This window comes from Chaetura pelagica, unplaced genomic scaffold (genome assembly GCF_000747805.2).
Source record: "Chaetura pelagica isolate M959 unplaced genomic scaffold, ChaPel_1.0 scaffold23, whole genome shotgun sequence".
In the NCBI taxonomy this organism is placed as follows: domain Eukaryota; kingdom Metazoa; phylum Chordata; class Aves; order Apodiformes; family Apodidae; genus Chaetura; species Chaetura pelagica.
In genome coordinates this window covers 325,132-346,261 of record NW_009952884.1, presented here as the reverse complement: position 1 = coordinate 346,261, position 21,130 = coordinate 325,132, and the positions used below count along the sequence as shown (strand labels likewise).

General features: G+C 39.9%; 1 protein-coding gene across 6 annotated transcripts in view; it reads right to left on the bottom strand.

Moving 5' to 3' along the window:
• The window catches only part of APP (amyloid beta (A4) precursor protein), a 171,329-nt gene that overhangs the window by 38,900 nt on the left and 111,299 nt on the right, over positions 1-21,130 (bottom strand). For all 6 annotated transcript variants that reach the window (XM_009995428.1, XM_009995429.1, XM_009995431.1 and 3 more), the window contains 4 exons: positions 20,050-20,124; positions 18,843-19,001; positions 9,926-10,054; positions 7,721-7,820 (listed from right to left, as the gene is read on the bottom strand). In XM_009995428.1, coding sequence (XP_009993730.1) covers positions 7,721-7,820; positions 9,926-10,054; positions 18,843-19,001; positions 20,050-20,124 — 463 coding nt within the window. The remainder of the gene's footprint in view (positions 1-7,720; positions 7,821-9,925; positions 10,055-18,842; positions 19,002-20,049; positions 20,125-21,130) is intronic.

Sequence of the window (21,130 nt, the reverse complement as noted above, 5' to 3'; positions counted from 1 at the left end):
CATTGACTGAGTACTGGTAACTGTCTGAGAGTAAAACTGCCTGAACAGGAGACTTGGACCAGATGACCTCAAGAGGCTCCTTCCAACACCAGCCACTCTGTGTTTCTGGGACATCAGTTATTTCTCCACATAAACAGCATATATCACCTTGCTCCAGCAAATAGCTCAATGGTATCCTATTGAACTATTTTTACAATTATTTAAGTGCCACAAGTATTTTGTAGAAGTGACAAAGTAGCAAAACTGGTGGCTTAGTAAAGACCATAAGCTTGTGATTAAAAAAAAGAAACACCTGAAAATAAAAAGCAAGCTGAAGAGTGTGTATGTATACATAAACTAGCCAAATGCTTTAAAAATCCATGCCCTTGGGTGAAAGGGGTCTTAATTGCTTATCAGGTAATCCACCTGAGCCACATCATGTCAGTATTTAAGAATACAAAAACTATCTGAATGCTGCTGTGTAAAGCTTAACGCAGAATTAATTTGCTTTTGTAGAACTCTGCTATTTTTAACAGAAAACCCAGCAATATATTTTTTGCTGGAGTTATAACAAATCAGCTATTCAACTGAATGCTACAGGGCTTCAATGGAGAAGATTAAAGCTAGATAATCACTTCAAGGCCAGGCTGGATGGGGCCTTTGAGCAGCCTGGTCGAGTAGAAGGTGTCCTTGCCCACAGCAAGGGGCTTGGAACCAGAAGGTCTTTAAGGTGCTTTCCAACCCAAACCGTTCTATGATTCACAGACAATTCAATTTTTTCTTTGGAAAGCTAAAGTTACTGGATATGCACAAATATGTCAAGTCAATTATGGGGAGAAACTACAGGCCTAATTAGTGCTGGAAATCATCCCAGGGTACCTGCACGAAAACACATTCTCTGAAACCTTCTTTCCACTGCTTGTTCCAGTTGCATTATCCTTATAGGTAAATAGGGCAGAGCAGAATGGGAGGAATGACAAGTCTGTATGACACAGAATAGACACACCACACAGTCTCTTGATAACTGGAAGGTAGGCTTTACATGACCTTTGGGTAAGACCAAATCTGAAAAGAAGAACTGCTGCCATGGAAAAATGTGCTGGTGTGTTGGGCCTGTGTGTGTGGGTTTTGTTAGTAGGGCAGAGGCCACAGGGAATGGGCTGCTGGAAGCTCCCCCAGATCCAAAACCGGACCAGCCTCTGGCTGCAGCTGAGCCCATCAGTGATGGTGAGATTTGCCTCTGCAATTAATGTATTTAAGAAGGGGAAAAGGAAACTGCTAAGACATCTGCAGAGGAGAGGAGAGAAGGAGGTGAGGGCAATACCTCACCAGAGACACCAAGGTCAATGAGAAAAGAGGGAGTGGAGATGCCTGAGCAGAGATTACGCTGCAGCCCAGGGAGGACCATGGTGGAGCAGCTGTGGAGCATCATGTTGGGGCAGATGTGGACCCACAGTCCATGAAGGATCACAGTGTGGACCTACAGTCCATGAAGCAACTTGCACCAGGGGAGGTGGATGTGCCTCAAACAGGCTGTGACTCTTTGGGCAGCCACACTGGAGCAATCTGCTCCTGAAAGACTGCACCTTGTGGGAGGGACTCATGTCAGAGGAGTTCATTAAGGACTCTCCCATGGAATGGACTCCATATTGCAGCAGGGAAGAATGTGAGGAGTCCTCCCCCTGAGGAGGAAGGAGTGGCAGAGACTACATTTGGCAAACTGACTGCAACTTCCAATCCCCATCCCTCTGTGCCATTATTAGGGAAGAGGAAGAGATTTGAGGAGCAGAGTAGTTTAGGCCCAGGCAGAAGGGAGGGGGTGCGTGGGAGAAGGTGTTTCTTAAGATCTGGGTTTGTTTCTCATTGTCCTGCTCTGATTTAATTAGTGACAAATTAAATTGATTTTTTCCCCCAAGTCAAGTCTGTTTTGCCTCTGACCATAACTGGTGAGTGAACCCTCCTTGTTCTTGTCTCGACCCACTCACTTTTCATTGTATTTTCCCCTCCCCACCCCACTTTGGCGGGAGGAATGAGCAAGTTCCATGTGGTTCCTTGTTGCCAGCTGGGCCTGAACCTCAACAGCTGGTTTAGAGACTGGAGTGGAAATTCAACACCTATATTTTGCAAAGATTATGTTCCCTTTTGTCCAAAACTGAAGAAACTCCCTCTCAAGTACTAGCCAAGTGCCTGGGGCAATTAAGAAACAACAATTCTATTGGCCTCCAGAATGGCAGAAAGTATAAAACTTAACAGGAATTGTTCAACCTTCTTCAGCTACAGTTTGGGTTTTTTTAACTACTGCAGCTACAGACTGGATTTGTGGCTGTTTATTTTACCCTGAGTAAAAAGTTCAACTCCTTTAAAAAGAAATACTAACTATGAAGTATGGATAACTAAAACCAGAGAAGAATTGCTATTCTTCAGAAAGAGCATCTCTCACTTCCCAGTCCTCAGTGTACTTCTCCACATTTTCATCTACTGCTAGAATGTGTCAGTATTTAACAACCAAGTGGATCTCTCCAGTGTCTGTTCTCAAGAACAGTCAGAGCCCATCCACAAGCTGTGCAGAGGAACAACACAGTAAATAGGATGAATGAGCCACCTATTCCCAAAATGTCCTCCTATTTGAGCTAAAAATGCTACTGTAGACACACCCAGCAGGATTTACATTGAGTGGATTAAGCAGATTTGACAACCGGTGCAAAATCCAACTGTCCTGATGATGAGCACTACTGATGGCAATTCCTAATCTTTGCTCTAGGCCAGTTCACTGAACTTGGTCTGTCCCAGCACAGACAAACCCGAGGGTGCTTATTCTTTTACCCGTGCTTCAACGTCCCTGTTTTCCTTGACCAGAAAAAAGAATTAAAAAAATTAAGGCATTTATAACCATGATGACACATGACATGAATTGCATCAAGCACCTGCCTCCAGTACTTTTGCTTCCAGTCTCAGAGGAAGACTAGAACTGCTTCCAATGAAGGAGATTAGAACTGCCATCTCCATGACTAACAAGCAATTTAAAAAATTTTCTGGTGTAATGTACTGAAATTGAGTCATAAGGTAATTATTGTTCTTACCTGATACAAACTATACTGTTCAGTATGATCCCATTCTAATACCCTTGGTAACCTTACAACATCCTTTTAACAAGCTATTGATACATTTAATGTATGCCAACTTCCCTTATTATTCTGATACCTCAGTATGGCAACCCAACTTCAAATAACAGTGAAGAAATCCTAAACATTGATTTATGACTTTAAATATTTTTGAAAGTAGATTTCTTCCTTTCAGCTAAACCTGAAGACAGAAAGTACAAGGGAGAGTTACAGAAAAACATGACACTGAGAAGTCCCATTGCAGTCTGAAAGGTATTACTAATTACATATTCAAAACGTAACATTTTAAGGGTGAAGATGAAGGCAACAATCACAAAAGAAATGGCACCAAACAGGAGAGACAAAGAATTTGCTTTGACAAAGCCCCCCAAGGGTGTGTTTGGTTTTGCAATATAAATCCCCAAACCACAACGGTTGTCATTTTTGGACTGTCAGCCTGTGGCAAAGCAGCTGATGCCCTCAAAGAGATACCACAGAAAGAATGGGGAATTGCATCCTAATTCAACTCATGGCAAGAAATGCAGCAAGGCTGTGGATTGGCTACAGGTCAAAATTAGCACCTAGAAACAAGAAATCAACAACTAGTCTTACAAATGCTGAAAGAGCAGAATGAGCAGAGGTAGTACTAACTCTGCCCTCCACAGGTGCAGGCTGACAGGTGTAGGGGACCTAGTGGTTAAAGAGAAAGGGTTAAAAGAAAGCAAGTCTCAAGACATCTTCAGTCTGTAGTTTGTCCCATATTTCCAGCTTTTTCTAAAAATACTTCAAAAAATCCTCACAGGAAGTTGTGAACCAAATGCTAAGAGACAAATCTCTCTTGCTCAAATGTTGTGATGCTAAGTTGGAGCACAAAAATACTTGACCCACAGCACAAAATCTATAAAACACCATAAGCATCTGAATGCAAGCAGTGATCTGGGATCTGCATATGTTCGTCCTCTCTCCCAGCTGCATAATGTGAGAGCAGCATCCAGAACATGTAAGGATGGGATAGGCACAGTGGAACAGAAAAACGAAATAACAATAGCTTGATTTTACTTGTCAAGGGACAGATGAAATCATATTCTCTTATTTAATACTCATATCACAATGTTTCAGAGCTTACTTAGGATACTGCTGTGGTACACGGTGCAGAATACTTCCTCAGTGGTGAGACAGAAAACTTGAAGCTGAGGACATCAGTTTGGAAACAGAGCAGCAATGACAGAATTAAAAATTCAGCTCACTGTCTGTCAATTTGACTGATGCACAAAGCTCTGACGTAGCTTCTGATTTAGAAGCTGTGCCTGCTGTGCCACTCCCAGCAATAAATTGCCTTTTACATACATGGATAAGCAGTCTAATCAAATAAGGATTTAAAGCAGAACACGCTCAAAGGAACTGCTGATTTCTTTTAAAGCCTGTCATTGCTCTCTCCAGGCTTTTATACATATTAAATAGTATATGAAATTTATCAAATAGAAAAGGTGAATACAAATACTAAGGTAACCAAATAATCTGTTCACTTACAGTGTGCAAATAAATCTCTCTTAACAGATTTTTTTTGCCATTCTCTTACTTATGAGGCATAGATCTGCCTGTGAGACACTCAGCACCAAGAACTGTATCAGTTGCTGACAGTGACCTTGTTTATACCACAATTGCATCACTGCCCCTTGGGAAATCGTTTGCATCCAGAATGCCAAATGGTCTCCTACACAAATGACCTGCTTATGCTTTCCAAGCGTTGTGCTGTCAGGATCAGACAGACCTCTTGCTGCAATTCATACACTGATCCTTTACCTCCTCTGTCCCAGCCTGAACAAAAGACAGCCAGCAGTATTCTTCCTTACACATCTGGAATTTGCTGCTACAATACATGCCTGTCACTGTAATGAGGCATTTGCACATTACACATTGGTCAAATGCTTAGTAAAACATATTGTTACTTCATGCAAGTGCTACTTTCTACCCTGCAGAGTGCTGTGGGTCTTCCTACATATCCATATGCTCAAAAAGAAGTCTTCTGTTTAAGCCGACAGCTATCAACTGGTGATGAACATCTGCAGAGAAGGACTAAAACTCTTAAATTTTATGCTAAATTCTGCCACCATCTCTGCTGGAGTTCTAAAAAGAAACATGTTTTAAAAGGCTGCTTTTAGTGTAGAAGTTAGATTTCATATTTTGGATTCCACACCTTAAAATTATTGCTGCAAACCTGCCTTTTGAGATAGGAACTTCAAACATTCAACTGCTGGATTGTGATTCATCTGACCACTAATAATTAATTTAAAAATCTTCAGATTGCTGAAGAAAACATTCTCTGTGCAGCTGCTACACCCTAGCAGTAACTCTGCATTTTATTTCCTATAATTCAAATGTATTGTTCAGTATAAAGACCTCCAAAAATAACAGACAAAAACTACAAGTGTGCATTTTATCTTCAGGCATATATACTTTCCAATGACAGAACACCAACTGTTTCTCACAGATGAACCTTCAGCAGTGGACTGTATAATGAAATAATGTATCTGTAGTGTAGTTTCTAAAAAATAACTAATCCCAACAGCTGTCAACAGCTAATAATAGAGAAACTGTGATAAATAGGGCATAATATTTCCAGCAGTGACAAAATATAGTAAAACCCAGCATCTTTTTAGGTTTAAATAGATCTCCTTTATTTTGCTGCTAATAGAACTACTTGTTCAAGTTAGGGAAAAACTATCTTTTGTCAGAGCTGTGTCTTCTAAAGCTAAGATTATTCATTCCTCAAGGTAAAAACTGTTCCTTAAGAACTCTGCAGTACAACGTGGAACTAGAAACTGAAAATATAATGAACAAAAAACCTGAATTAAAACATTAGCCATCTAACTTACACCCTAAACTAAGAGAAGAACTATTTTCAACTATGCGTCCTTATATGTATTCAGATATTGTGTGTGTTAGATGTTCTTACCTAGGTTATTTTTCAACTTTTCCACTGACTTCAACTTTCTAAGTCAATGATTCTAACAAAAGGTATTTAATGAAACACTTGTCTTTTTAGTGAGAGTTGTAGTATTTATTGGGAATGTTACAAAATGCAATTAGTATTTTACTTCTCCACAGATTCTGCAGCTGTAATATATTTTCTTTCCCATGGGTTTAGAGAAGAGCATAGAGATCTAGAAATTCAATAATTTCAGAGCAGACTTTGAAACTGACTGCTCAGTGATCAAAGCTAGAAGGATACTGTTTCCTTTAACAGATGGGGAATGACCTCAACAAACTTTCATTAAAACCAATATGTAAAACCAAGTATACAGCCAATGTTACCAACAAGAAGAATGTTGAAACTGAAACAGAACAGCTTTTATCTTGTTACTGGAAACTATTTTATCTAGTACAGCCCAGATCTGGTAGTGTTTCTTTAATTTTTGCTGCTCAGTAACTCCCAGTACAAGAACTTACTTTTCTTTGCTCTAAACTTTGCAATACTTTGAAGAGTTTTTACTATATCAAAACCCATAAAAAACCAAACCAAACAAACAAGAAACAGCAACCAAGGTAGAGAAAAAGTACTTGACAATGATGGACTTTATCTTTGAGAGATATCCTAGTTTCTCTCATCTTATTAGGAAATAATATCCTACTAATTTTAGACTCTCTTTTCCCTGAAAAATTACCATTACATTTGAGATACGGAGCCAGATTTTTTAACTTGTTGTAACTTAGAAGTTAATAGACTTTTGCTCCCATGCCACTTCCAAGCCTCTGATATAATTATTCCACTTTGGTATTTAGGAGGGAGAAGAAAATTCAGAAGAATATCCTCACTAACATGCATTACCAAGAATAGAAGAAACTGAAACTTCAAGTAAAAAAGGAAAGAGAATGATAGTACTGCAGAAGGAAAACAAATCGAGCCTCTAGAAGATCTAATAGTATTTGGTACCTCATTTGCTACAGAAGTTATATGCTTTCAAATGATCAATAAGGAGTTCCCCTCTCCCTGCCTCAAACAGCTTTCTACAATTACAGACTGAGACTATTGATTGTGCCTTATAACCGTGGATCTTAGAAACACATGTGAGGGATAATTACTAATTCAGCTCTCTTTTTTGATTTCCTCCCAACCCCTTCCACAACTTCCTGACTCACCCCCAGACCTCTCAAGCTACCTCACAAGGTCATCTCCTTTGTGATCTGTGCTTTTGGCAAATGAATACACCACCACTCCCTTCCTATCCATCCTCTCCATGTGTTATGAATGCATCCTAATCTTTAATGCTATGGCACACCTCCCTCCCTCGTGTTTCAAAGAAATCAATAATTTATTTAGACATCTGAATTTAGCCGTTTGCTATTTGTGAAATGAATACATTAACTGCCACTTGGCAGAGTATTATAATATTGCAAAAAAAGCTGCTCCAAAGGCAATGACTGGCTCTGGCCTTTGAATTCAACCACATATTATTTTTCTTAAAGAAGCACGTTAGCAACACGAAGTCCAGAGCTGTGGCTGTATTACTATGGGCTAAGTGAAGCTGAGAGTATTGATAGCGTATCAATAGGAGAAGTAAGATGCTGTATTTTAGCTTTTGGTGGTGATTCCTCATCACAGAAATATTTCCCTTTTTTTATGTTAACAGTTTACATACCAACTTCATCCTGGATCTCTTCTGCCACAGCAGGCACGTTATAGAGGAAGGAAAGAGACTGGTTCATGCGTTCATATATCACACGTAGATGTGTCATAACCTATGGAAATAAAAATATTTTAAGGATGGGAATATTACAGTTAATTTTGACATCATCACAAATTTTAAAGTTTATAGAGAACAAAATTGTTCTCACTTGTGCTAGGTATAAGATTTCAGTATGGTCTACACACAGAAACTGTCAAATCCGTCGCAAAATTCACCTCTCTCCCTCAGTTGCTACAAAAATAGTGTTCTAGTTGCTCTTCCATAGCAACTACTTGAAATCCCATGGGAATGCAGTAATTTAAAGTAGCAGTTTACATTTGCTGTGAGGCAGTGAATGAACACAAGCAGCTCATGTGGCAGAAATCCACAGCCTCATTTATCCTTGAACAACATTTACATTTGACCATACCCGTAAGTTTCCACATAACATGCAAACCAAGTGAGGCACAATGATTACAGCATCAAAATGTTCCAGCTGTTTGGTGGTTTTTTTTTTCTTCAACCTAATATTGCAAAAGGAAACAGTTCTTGCAAAAAAAAAGCAAGCTTCAAAAGCTTCAATTTTCTTGGTAAAACCATTTGCAAGCATTTTCAGCTGAAAACAAAAATATTTCTACTCAGAAGCATTACTGCATCATCTCATGTGATTACAACTCTACTGCCTCAGGCTGCTATGGGTTGTCATGACATCCCATGACATATGTTTCCCCAGGGTAGTCTCCACAAGTACCACCTCTATTCAGGAGAAAGGCAAATTGAGGTTGCATCTTAAAAGACTTTCTAGTGTGACAGGGCAATTAGGCCTAAAAAGAAAAATGGGCTACAGACAGCAATTTTAATGAAACAACAGTAAGACTTATTCAAATCCAAATACAGCATTTATATTTTGAACAAAATATTTTGTTTTCCATTTTTCACTGAAAAAAATTTTTCATAAACAGATCCTCCAGCCTACATTCCCCCAACCTTCCAACCAATTAAAGAAGCCAAGATAGTATGGAAAGACTCATTCCTATGACAATGTACTTTATGACAATGTACTAAGCAATACAATGCTCTTTGTGTATTTAAATGTCAGTTTCCATTCTTCACCTGTGTCGCTACACAATATGTAGACTGCAAAATTTTTCCTTTTTTAAAAATTAACTAATCCATTGTTTTAGAAACTAAGAAGTCACGATAGATGCAAAAGAATGTGCTTTAATGTTTAAGACAAGGGCAAGAAAACTGTCACTACATAAGACTGTTAGCAATTTCAAGACAGCATGTTCTCAATGTACAATCTGGCTGGAATAGATGTTTGAGAAGTCTAACACGCAAATTGTGCTGCTCAGGGAGGTAGATGGTTTCAAAGTGGCGTTCAGTGATTCTAGTCAGTTCAAAAACTGGCTGGAACAAGTGCTTCACATTGCATCCTGCAGAGGGAACAGCAGCGGATTCTGCAGATTACAGCACACTTGTTTTACAGCTTATCCATTGTGCCTGCAATTTTAATTGCTGTTTCGAAAGCCAGCTCCATCTTGAATCTTTTGGTTTTTTGCTTTCTCACCCTCCATGATTTACGAAGGTAACATAAAAGCTGTTCCAAAGCATACAGGTTGAGGACTGCAGTTAACAATCAGCAGTTAAAATGCCATGAACTACTTTGCCTGTTTTAAAAGAAGGTGCTAAACTCAAGTGCATTGCACTAACCACATTTATAGACACTTCAAGTACCTTTGCAATGACTAGAAAGGTTGGCTGCAGTCACATGGCTACACCACTTCTGGTTCTGCCACTTCAGCTGGGGGAACTAGAACCATGTGTGGTCACTAAACCTATTACTGACATTTTCCTGGAGGTATTATTTACCAAAGCAGTAATAATAAAGGCTCTGAGCCCTCTGTGGAGGGCTCTTCAGGAAATGCCCACAACTGACTCACTGTCTGGATAGGCAGAAAATCTGTTTTTCAGTTCTTCTCAGAAGACAAGTTATACCTACCCTACTCCTACATCACTTTGCCTTAATCTTCTGCTGGAAAGCAGATTAATTTTATTGCATGTAAAGCTGTCCACAGAAAGGAGTCAGGTATTAAAAAAAAATAAATAAATCGGTTGACAGAACCTTCACAATGATTATGAACAAACATGACCCCATTAGCCCTTGGTGGGGATTACCTGAGATCTGATTTGGGCAGCTTTCTTTGGGTCTACCATGCGAACGTGTTCGAAGTGTTTCAGAGTATGCTGTCTGTCTTTCTGCTCAGCACGCACGTACTTCTTCAGCATGTTGAATACGTGACGTGGCTACAGGGAAAAAACAAGAGAGGAAAAAAATGCAGTTTAGAACAACATGTGTTTTAGTTCCTTGCACTGGAGATGTATCTCAAACCAAAAGCACTTTTCCAGCCAGTGCCTGCAGCTGTCTTCTGAAGGCAAGTCTGACTACTGTAAGGAACATCCACTCACTCAACCTATTTGGAAGGATGCACCATTAATATAGTATTTGTAGGTACTAGCTAAGGTCCCTTGGGAGGGCATTCAGATTTCATGTCCAACCATGTGGGCAAGTTTGAGCTGTTGCATTTTCTTGTCTAACTGCTATTATACTATTGGCCCAGCAAGTGCAACAATGGCATTCCAGTTAACGATCAATCAAAATCGATTTCTTCTGGGCTTTGCTTCATTCCCTCCATCAGACTCTACTTCTCCTCTTCCTCAGGTCAGGAAACCCCTGTGCTCCAAGCTCGCAGTTCTGCAACCTTCACCACCACCAGGCAAATGTCTCCTAGGAGATCCCCCAAAACCTGGACTTTGTTGGAAAATTGTTCATATATGCTATGCTGTACTATGCTGAATATTCAACCAGTGTCAACATCAGTCAAGTAGAGTTACACTTTAGCAACAAAAAATATTACAACTGGCAAGTTTTAACAACAGTCAACTCAATGTAAACATTCAAATCAGAAAGTAACCTGACTTAGAGCTGCAGATAAAACCATGAGAAAGCACTACTCCAACTAAGCCAAAGAATAATCACCAGACTTGACTGCAAACCTTAAAAAAGCAGAGAAAACCCAAACTTGAGACACTCCTGTCCTGTCACCACTGCTATGTTACCAGGGAAAAAAAATAAAGGAACCACTGAGCTAAGTACAGAATGTACACATCCAGAACATACAACTGACTGGAAAGCCATAAGGAAAAAGGGCCACCTACTTGGTTCTTCTGAAGATACTCAGGTTGGGTGCCAGATTTTGTAAAAATTTTAGTCTATGTATATATTGCAGATACTTGTCATTACTGAAACTTATTAAATATATGGCTTAAGGCATGTAATTGAATACAAACAAAGGAAAGGTCTACAGCTCCAGAGAACGTGAAAATATAGACAGACTGATGATAGAGCAGTGAAGACTAAAAAATTAATATACCTCTGTACCTTCTACTCTGTGCCAAATAGGAAAGTGTTCTCTCATTCAGCTAAGACATTCATTTTTAACTTAGTGCTTATGGAGGATTCTGGAAATCTGTCCCAGCCCCCTGTAACTCTACTTGTGCTGTTGTCTTTGTGCATCCTACCTGCAGCTGCTGAGCAGTGAAATGCATGAAACTGAGGCAGGTGAGAAGAAAAGGAAAGGCAATCTTTCATGAAGGCTGTGCAGTGAATTAAAGAATGAGTACAAGTGGTGAAAGGCTGGTCTGGGCATTGGCAGGGGTACAGAGAAGAGGGTGGGCAAGTGACAAAATAAGAGTCAAGAGGCTCCGTGCAGTTTCCTGAAGGAGGAAGAAGCATGAGCAAAGCTGAAATTTTAAGAAGACTTAGATTCATGGGCAAATATAGAGCCTAAACTAACATTTACACAGGAGATGAATACTAGGTCAAGGAGCTCAAAGATTTAAGAGTTTTTTCAGCTTAAGAGAAGCAACAGATTAAAAAATGTCTGAGGAAAGAAAGTCAAAGGTTATTTGAAGATTTGTTGGAGAGAGAGAGATGTGGAGCCACTTCCTGTCAGAAGGCTGAACAAAGGCTAGAAGACAAGGAAGTTAACAACAAGAACATTCTGAAGACAGAAAATGTAACTTTTTTCTGATAATTCAGCTTTGCTTGCCCACAAGACACATGAAGAGAGCAAGTGAGGGCAGACTAGAGAGAAAAGGACTAATTTCCATTTCTTCAAGAGACATTTCCATTTAAGCGTCAGGTCTAACAATAGAAGGACATACTTTTTGTGTTCCTTTAGTATTTGTATTCACTGCAGTATGGCAATGAAACTTTCATATGAAGAGTCACAAAGAGACTTGTTAATAGGATAACAATGTTGACAATACCTGTTAAATACCAGTCACTTGGCTGAATTGGCAGCCCACCTCCAGTGCCTTTTCTAACACTGTATTATTTTATATAGTTTCTCTGAGTGGAGGTGTTAAATACATTTGATCCAAACTAGACAAATTCACAGACTACATACATATGTGGTTTACACAGGCTGCCTAGGCTGACAATGACTCATTAAAAAGCTAATTTTCTACCTAAAACTGTAGAGAATATGCCTTGTCTTTTATTTGAAGACAGGTCTGTTTCCAGCTGTACAGGGAACAAATCCAAACAAAGCAGAAAACACTGATGGCTTCTTGGTGGAGAGTTCCATCCCCACTGACTCTGTAATCCATTGCCTTTATTTCAGGTGGCATCAGAATTAATATATAATGTCACCCCCATACATGGATCATATATGAGATCTAAAATTTCCAAAAAACAGTTTCTAGTAAGTAATATATATATGCACACATACAAACACAAATATATATATATATATGCAAGCAGTTCCCTCTCCCTCCTCCCATGAACTCTGCATTGATCCTATTCAGCTCTTTCAGATTTTAAGGGAGTGATGAAACAGTGCTTTTTCAGTGATCTTGGAAAACAGAAACATGAAATCTAGTTTGGATTGCTACAAACTTATCCTCTCCTCATAGTTATTCAAAATACATATTACAGAGAAACAAAACAAAAATAATATTAAAGCACTTCTTTGTACTTAAAGTGCAACTTCCCAGCTCTGTGCCATGAAACTTTCAGCAAAAATTCTCAGCTGGCTTGTCATTTTAATCAAAATTCTCTCTAAATCTGAGAGGAAAGTCTTACAATGCCTTATTGTGCTATTTAATCTTGCCTTTAAAGAAAAACCACTCACCAGTCCTTTCTGATTACTGCTTTTGAAATGTGCAACAATTGCTTCTCTTCATTCACCTACTAGGAATACCTTGTATACAATATTAGGTATATTTTTTACCCGCTATGTTATTAACTTGTAGGTCATGTTTGACACAGGAGTAGGAGTTCATTTTAGGAACATTCAAGAAAGGCTGGCTAGGATGCATGCAAGACTTTCACTCACGGATGAGACACAACTGAACTCCTGTCCAGCTGCTTTTCATGTGGACTTAAAGATGTCTTGTCTTCTCATAATTTCCGCCAATTTGTAATAAAACATATTACCCCACACGACATAAATACATGGTTATGCTACTCAAAATTTCCTTTTGCCTACCCTCCCAAGGACTCTTCCTGGGGCAGAATAAAATTAAAACCGCATTTGATTCAATCTCATTATTTGCCTTTCAGGATTTGAGCTTGATCAACTTTGACAAATTAAGACAAGTTTTGTTTGTGCCCACTCTTTTAAAACCTTGTGTTTTAGACATAATGAATCTGCCAGGATTTTGCAGAACTTAATAGAAATTTGGAACTGCCTCTTCTGTCTTTGGTTTGCTTGTACAGAAAACCTACTGGCGACACAGGTATATGACTATACCATATACCTAAGACCACAGATTGGGGGAAAAAACAAGACAGTCTTGTTTTATTCACATAAAAGCTTCAGAAGGTGCTGGAAAATAGAGTTGAATGACCACATTTCTTGAACTCTGACTAGGTTTAAAAACACAGCGGAAATCCACGTTATTTCACACAATCCTACAAAATTAAATGTACATGAGAAATCCACAGCTGTAAGTTTAGAGGTTTGGAGGAGCAAGAGCTAAAAGGTGGAGTATTAAAGCTGGACTGATCTTTCCTACTGCACAGGAAGATTTTTATCACTAGATCAGCAGCAATGCCTTGGCCAGCCTCCTACTGTTTATTTCCACAGCAATCTTGTTGGACGCAGGAAAGGCTTCTAGCTTCCTAAACACAGAGGATCCACATAAGGGCCCCTCAATAGATCCCTCTTCCATACATAAGCAGCCAGACTTGACTAGTTTCAGCCTGCACTGTGCTCTTCTGTATGAACAGCTATTGCTCCCATAGCACAAAAGAGACCAGAGCGAATTCTGAAAGCAATAAGAAAAAAAAAAAATGGGAAAAAAATCAAGTGGATTAACATATATGCTAGGGTTGATCTTAATGATCCTGCTCTGTTCAGCAATAACTTACATTTCAGTAAAATAGTGCTGAATTAGAAGAAAAACATTTTAAACTGATTTTAATGACTATATGCTTACTTCAATCTATGTGTAAAGTAAGGAAGCTAATTAATTACCTTTCAAAGTTTTCCTGTAAATTTTCTTGCTCTGAAACCCTTTATTTCACCACTAGGAGATGTATGTCTTTTCTGCTTATCTTTTTCTGTTGCCAGTGGCTTCCCACAGAGAATGTGCCTCTCTTACCAACAAAGATTAAACAGGGAGACATAAATCCAGCAAAATTTGACATTCATGTGAAAGAGGGAATATAAGCAAATTACAGAATCCATCTCACAGAGACTGATGGATTTGAATGCCTCTACTTAACTTGCAAAACGAAGGGGAAAATTTCCAACTGTTTTTAAAAACTAGAGGCATATTGCTTCCAGCTGCCACTAATCCTTCTTTTCTCTAGTGAGGCCATCAAGCAGGATGAAACAATACAGTATTTTGACACTGGATACTGAACAGCTGCACCCCATTTTCAGTAGCAACAAAGTATAGCAGCACAGCTAAGCTGTATGAGGAATTAGCGATGAGGATAATATTTTAAGTTTCTGGGCAACCTGCATGACAATGCATCTGAGAAAAGCAATTGTACAAATACTTGGTTTTGCTCATTTTAATTTTTTTTTATTTTTCTAGTAGACCTTGAAGCTATGTAATTTCATCTTTGTTTGCTCCTTGCCTCCCTTTCTGCCCAGAGTGGTACTCTGAAGCACACCTCTGACACTGGCACTGGGCAATCATCTCTGTGCCTGAAAATAACCTGCAGTTAAAGTCTTTTGTCTGATACAGAAGCTATCCATACAGGATTCCCAGACTTTTGTAGTTTTAGGTAGAACTGCACTGACAACAGTTGATTTCCCAGGCATATACAAAAACATAGTGACTGCCCTACTGGCCCAGACCAAAGGTCCCCCTAGTCCTGTATCTGGCTGTCCTACCAAGGAAAGCCTCTTCCAGAGGAGGTTAACAGGGGACAAGTGGCTAATGTCATAATGAGGCCACTCTGCATAATCTTTGAGAAGTGTAAGGTCTTGCACCCGGGAAAACATAATCCAGGAGCAGCACAGATTGGGATCCACCTGGCTGGAGATTAGTTCTATGGAAAGGAACCTGTCCTGGCTTGAGCCAGGATGAAGCCAGTTTTCTTTTTACTGATTTATTTTCCCTTCAGTAAGCTCTCTTTTAACTACCACCAAGTTTTCCAGCTAGTGAACTGATACTGCTGGCATATTTATGTTACTGCTGAGATCCCAAGCTCACTTGGCTCTGCTGCCTCAGATTCTACGGGAGCAGAAGAGTCGTATCTGCAACCCTTCCTCTAGGGAGGAGTGGACTAGACAGACAGCAAGATTGACCAAAGTATTCCATTCCATATATCTACGTAAGCTCGGCATACAGTCTTAGATCATGGAAGTCAAGCACCTTCCTGATTTTTCTTCCTTTCTCTTCCCTCCTTAGCCAGTGCCGAGGGAGGACTCTGTCTATCCATCATCATTGATTCCCAGGCTTATGTATTCCTGACCCTCATAACTCTCCCCTCAGTTTCTGTCTGCTCTGCCTTTCTCTCCAGCAGCTCTGGGACATTTCAGAAGTGTTCACAGCTCAGGAGATGCCCTGGGGGCTGGGGGAGGCAATAGGGTTCAGCACATTCCTGAACATATTTATATATAATTATACATATTTTCTTTTATCATTAGTGTTTGATTTAAACTGTCTAGTTTAGTTTTCAGTCCAGAAAGTCTCTTTCTCTTAATTCTCTCTCTCCTTCCCTACCTGGGTGGGAGGGGATCAAGAGCATGGTTGTCACTGGTTCAACTGCTGATCCTGAGTCAAACCGTGACAGGACTTGGGGGTTTTGGTGGGCAACAAGCTCAGCATCAGTGATCAGTGTGCTACAGCAGCAAAGAAAGCCAACAGGATGCTGGGTTGTATCAACAAGGGCATCACCAGCAGAGATAAAGAAGTCACCATCCCACTCCACTCAGCACTTGTTAGGCCACACCTGGAACACTGTGTTCAGTTCTTGTCTCTGCCATAAAAAAAAAGATGTGGACAGATTGGAGAGGGTCCAGAGAATGGCCACAAAGGTGATCAAAGAATTAGGAAGCCTGCTGTATGAAGAAAGGCTGAGAGCTGGGTTTGTTCAGCCTGGAGAAAAGGCTTAGGGAAAACCTTATTGCTATGTTCCAGTACTTAAAGGATGGCTACCAAGATGATGAGACTCTCTTTTTACAAGGAGTCGCATGGAAAAATGAGGGGTAATGGGTGCAAGTTACTCCTGGGGAAATCTCGACTGGAGACCAAAAGAACTTTTTTCACTATGAGAACAGCTGGACTTTGGAATTACCTCTCCAGGAAAATGGCAGATTCCCCAGCACGAGACACTTTTAAGACTCAGCTTGACAGGGTGGTGGGGCCATCTCATGTAAACTATGTTCCTAAACTATGTTGGACCAGGTGATCCTTCCAGTCCTTTCCAACCTCGCATTCTATGATTGTTAAGAGACTCCTCACACAGCCCTCTGGCTTCCTCTTGTCCATAGCTCAGGAACTTTCCAAGTCAGAGGAAGGTCCCCTGAAGAGCCTACCCCTTGAACAGAAGCACCACATAATCTATATCCATAAAGAAAACAGGAGTTCCTTGGCAAAGGAACTGTTTAAAGACATTATTCTTTAAACTATTCACCATTAGTTTTGAGATGAGTCCCTGATTGGTAGCACCTTCAGCTAATACTACCCGCCATGCTTGCTGCTTTCATAATGATCAGCTTTTGCAGGGACACATAATAGGTGCAATAGGATGCACCTTAGTCTTTTAACAGCCCCTTCAATACTTCTACTGGAGCCATGTATCAAGTAGTGTTCTCTGACACAGTCTTTCAGGCCTGATGCTCTCCCACTGACACAGCAAACTTGTTATTAATTTAAATGTCCTGGGAGCTGACTACAAACAAGCCACACACAAAATGCAGGATTTTCTGGTCCCAAAGTCAGTGTCAACGTTTTTGCTCCTTAGGAATTCTGCAGATGATGTTCACTTTTTTTGTCACAGTGGAGTTGTCATCTGCCTTCCACAAACACGTAAGGACAAGTTCCCTCGAGCTAGGAATGAAGTTCTAGACTTTGGCAGCTCTAGAGGCCATTCTGCTGCTAGGTGTGGTCCCCATCTTTGCCTTCCACAACCTCACACACCTGCACAACCAAGCTGTCAGCCTGATCCGCAAACAACTTGAAATAAAATCATTTTCCTGGAACACTTTTCAGACAGAACTACATTTGCATGAGGATCCCCTTCACAGCAACAGCTGACTGGATAAAGCCAAATGTGAAATAGTATCTTAGGCAGGTGAGCTACGCAGAAACACCCTGCAAGAAAGCAAACATGACCTGCAGCCAGTCTACGCGCTCAACTCATCTCACTCAGTTCTGAGCCACAGACTCCAACTTCCTAAAGGAAGCTAACTCACTGATCTATCTGATAATGAGACACTTGAGTCCAAGCCCTTCGCTACCCTCACAATAGTCACAGGTTACAACACTCATCTCACACTCAGACCAAACAACATTCTCTACCAATTTAATACAGACTAGCTTCATTTTTCAGAAATTGCTGTGTTGCAAAATACAGATTTAACTCTTCATACAACTATGAAGTCTTCCCATGACACTTCGACCAAAATGATTTTTCTTTTACTTGGCACACAGTAAAAACAGGAGATTTTCACAATGAAGTGAGTGGAGAAAAAAATTAAATGATAAGGAACTAAGACAATGATCACTTCTTCATGCTTACTGAATATGTTTGGTTTCTCTGCAGAAGGAAATTCACTCAAACGTGTAATTTTACCAGTTTAGATGTGTTGATGCAATTATCTGTAATGCCAAATTCATGATTTAATGACTACATCTTACACTGCTGACCCAGAAGTCTTTTAGTAACATAATGTCTTCTCCATTTAGGAAGTGTTCAAGAAGCGAAAGGTATAAAAAACATTTGACTGTCTTCCAGTGTTTGTGCAGATTCTCTTCTTCTGGAGGTCCCAGACCAGTTACTTTGGTATTGAATACAGACATCACAGATACAGAATCACTAAGTATTTCATTCCATCCACATTTTTAACTTAGTGTTTACACTCACCAGTAGCTATCACATCCAACACAGACAGTTCTGAATTGACAGTGTGCTACTTTCACACTATTTGACAATTCTATGAAGATCCTTCATCAAACATTTCAACAGCTCAACAAACATAACAGAAAATCACAACCACGTGTGCCCTTACGCTCTATCTTGACATGATGAAGCATCCTACTGTATGTCATTTGGAGGGATGTGTCATTGTTCTTCTGCAGGATGTGTGAACAGCTACAATTTCTGACAACCAAACGACTTCTGCATTATTTGCTTAAGTATCTGTATGTATGTATGAATGTATCAGTATGTTCTGGGATGTGTGCTTGTGCTTACATTTATGTACATGCAAAGTTTAAACTTCTAACTTTACAAGTAGCAGACTACTGCTCCACAGCTGAACTGTATCTAGGCACACCTTCTTTTACTCCGGCTTGACTACAGTAATTTTAACACAGCTGAGAGAGCGTGTGGTACTGCACTCACTCTGGGTGGGACAGTCTGCAGGGCTGTGATATAGTTCTCCAGGGCAATGCGGCGACGGTCATTCAGCATGGCTTCCACCCGTGCCATATGAGTCTCCACCAGCTGTTGTCTTTCATTTGCTGCTTCTTGTTCCAGTGATTCCACTTTCTCCTGGAAATGCTGAAAAAGACATCCATTACAACAGAAAAAGCAAAGACATCAGATGCCTGTCTGTAAATCACCAAAATCTTTCCCCATGTCAGTCTAGCTTGGCTCCCAGGAACTCTGCACTGAATGCAACTTTTACCGATTTCAATGGGAACTGCTGATGATGATATTCCTGAACACCTGGCTATATTTTAGTAACCTAATGAAATATTCCCGACATGCTCAGCACAACCACTAGTGAATCCTTCACCTGCACTGAGTCAGTGGTTCAGCACGCAAGAACCGTGCCTAGAGGAGGGTGGAGTTTGGCAAATATGCCATCTGCCATCAGAAGTCACTAACATGACTTCACAAGCAAATCTGCACAGGGGAAAAATAAAATATTTCAACCTCAAAAAAGTCACTATCATTTCTAAACAACCACAAAGAAAAATTGCGCCCAGACTTATTCCAATAAGGGAAAAGAATGACTGGGTAAAATGCACAGAGTAAGGCTGCGGGATCTAATGTACAATGCAATCTCATTCTGAATGTTATCTTTTTACAGGTTTGCATTGAAATAATCCTAGCAGAACTGAATAATACCTGATATAGTCACAGAGGGATGCAAGGAGTCGAGGCATGTCAGAATTTTTGAATTATAGTAAAATTTTGGATAAAATATTTTTTGGCTGAGAGTTTATTTCAGATAAAACTGATGACAATTTCTTCTTTAAATTACATTTTCCATCTCTGCAGTTTATATTAGTTTACCATGGCCTACATTTTGAAAGGGGCCCATGGGAACTGAGTTTTCAGCTCTCACTGAAGGCAAATCAATTCAAGAGAAATTCTACCCCTCTACACAGGCACAAGTGATGTTCTGCACTGCTGTTCCTGGGAATGGCTGCAAAGTACCAAGACACCCAGCAGCCACTTACAGCTAGAAAGAAAAATAGCAAGAGCAGTGAATAACACTAAATCCCCATAGAAGTAGACTTTAAAATTTCATCACAGCCAGTATCCCCTGTATTTTAACTGTGGACCCAGTGGGTATGGTTGTGGTTGTGTTTTCCTTTACCTGGATAACAGCTTTCTTGTCAGCCTTTGGCAAGTTCTTTGCTTGGCGTTCTGCCTCTTCCCACTCTCTCATGACCTAACAAAAAAAAATAAAAAGGAGCATGACTTTTGTGTTTCCTCTCTTGTCTCAGGCCTTAGCAACAGCCAAGCACTGCAGCTCTGACTGTTATCTTTTTATGTTCCTCTCCTTTTATCGCCATTAAAAAAGCGGTTACAACATTTAACAAAGGTAGGATCCTGTTATGAAATTAAACAAAGAGGGTACTTCTGTGCCTGAACACTGTGCCAAGCTCTCACAACTCTGCAGTGAAGCAACAAAGCCCCTAACCAGCCCTCAAGCAAGGGAGGTGGAGGTTTCTATGAATGAATAAATCAACCTCTTTTTTCATCTTGGACAGAAGGGAAACTATTTCCATGTATTCTATGTCCTTGGTCAACATGAGTCAATTTCAGCTCATTCTAATTGACACATTTTTTATTACACATTTTTTAGATTCATTCAAATTACATTGCTGGCCTTTGAGTAGGAAAAATCAAGAATTACAGGTGAATTGTGCTAGTATGTCCAAAAATAGGTGTCCAACACTTCGAGAACCGAATATATTTATATCTCAAGTACAACACTGAAAGAAAAATGATGAGAACTTTCAGTACCATTCTTTACAGCAATGTGAGAAGCCACCCCTGTCTATAACACAGTAATTATGAGTTAATCTTAACTTGCTGCCCATGACACCTGAAACCTTGTCATGGTCTTACTTAGGGAGTTTACTTATTTCACACCAAAACAGCTATTTCCTCAAATAACAAGCTTCATGCAGGAACAACTGCTCTCACTGAATTCAGTGCACACAAGTGACTTGTTTATTTGCAGAATTAGTACAAGGTCAGAAGCCAGAAGAAACTTTGAAGCAATTACTCAAAATATGCATTTCCTTTCCTTCCTTTCTCACTTCAAACTTTCATACTATTTAATAGAAACAGTCGAATATGCCCTTTCTAAAGGGGAACTTTGAAAAGCTCAGAGTCCACATGCATGGCTGAAATTTGACCAAGACCAATACCAAAGGCAGGACAAATTA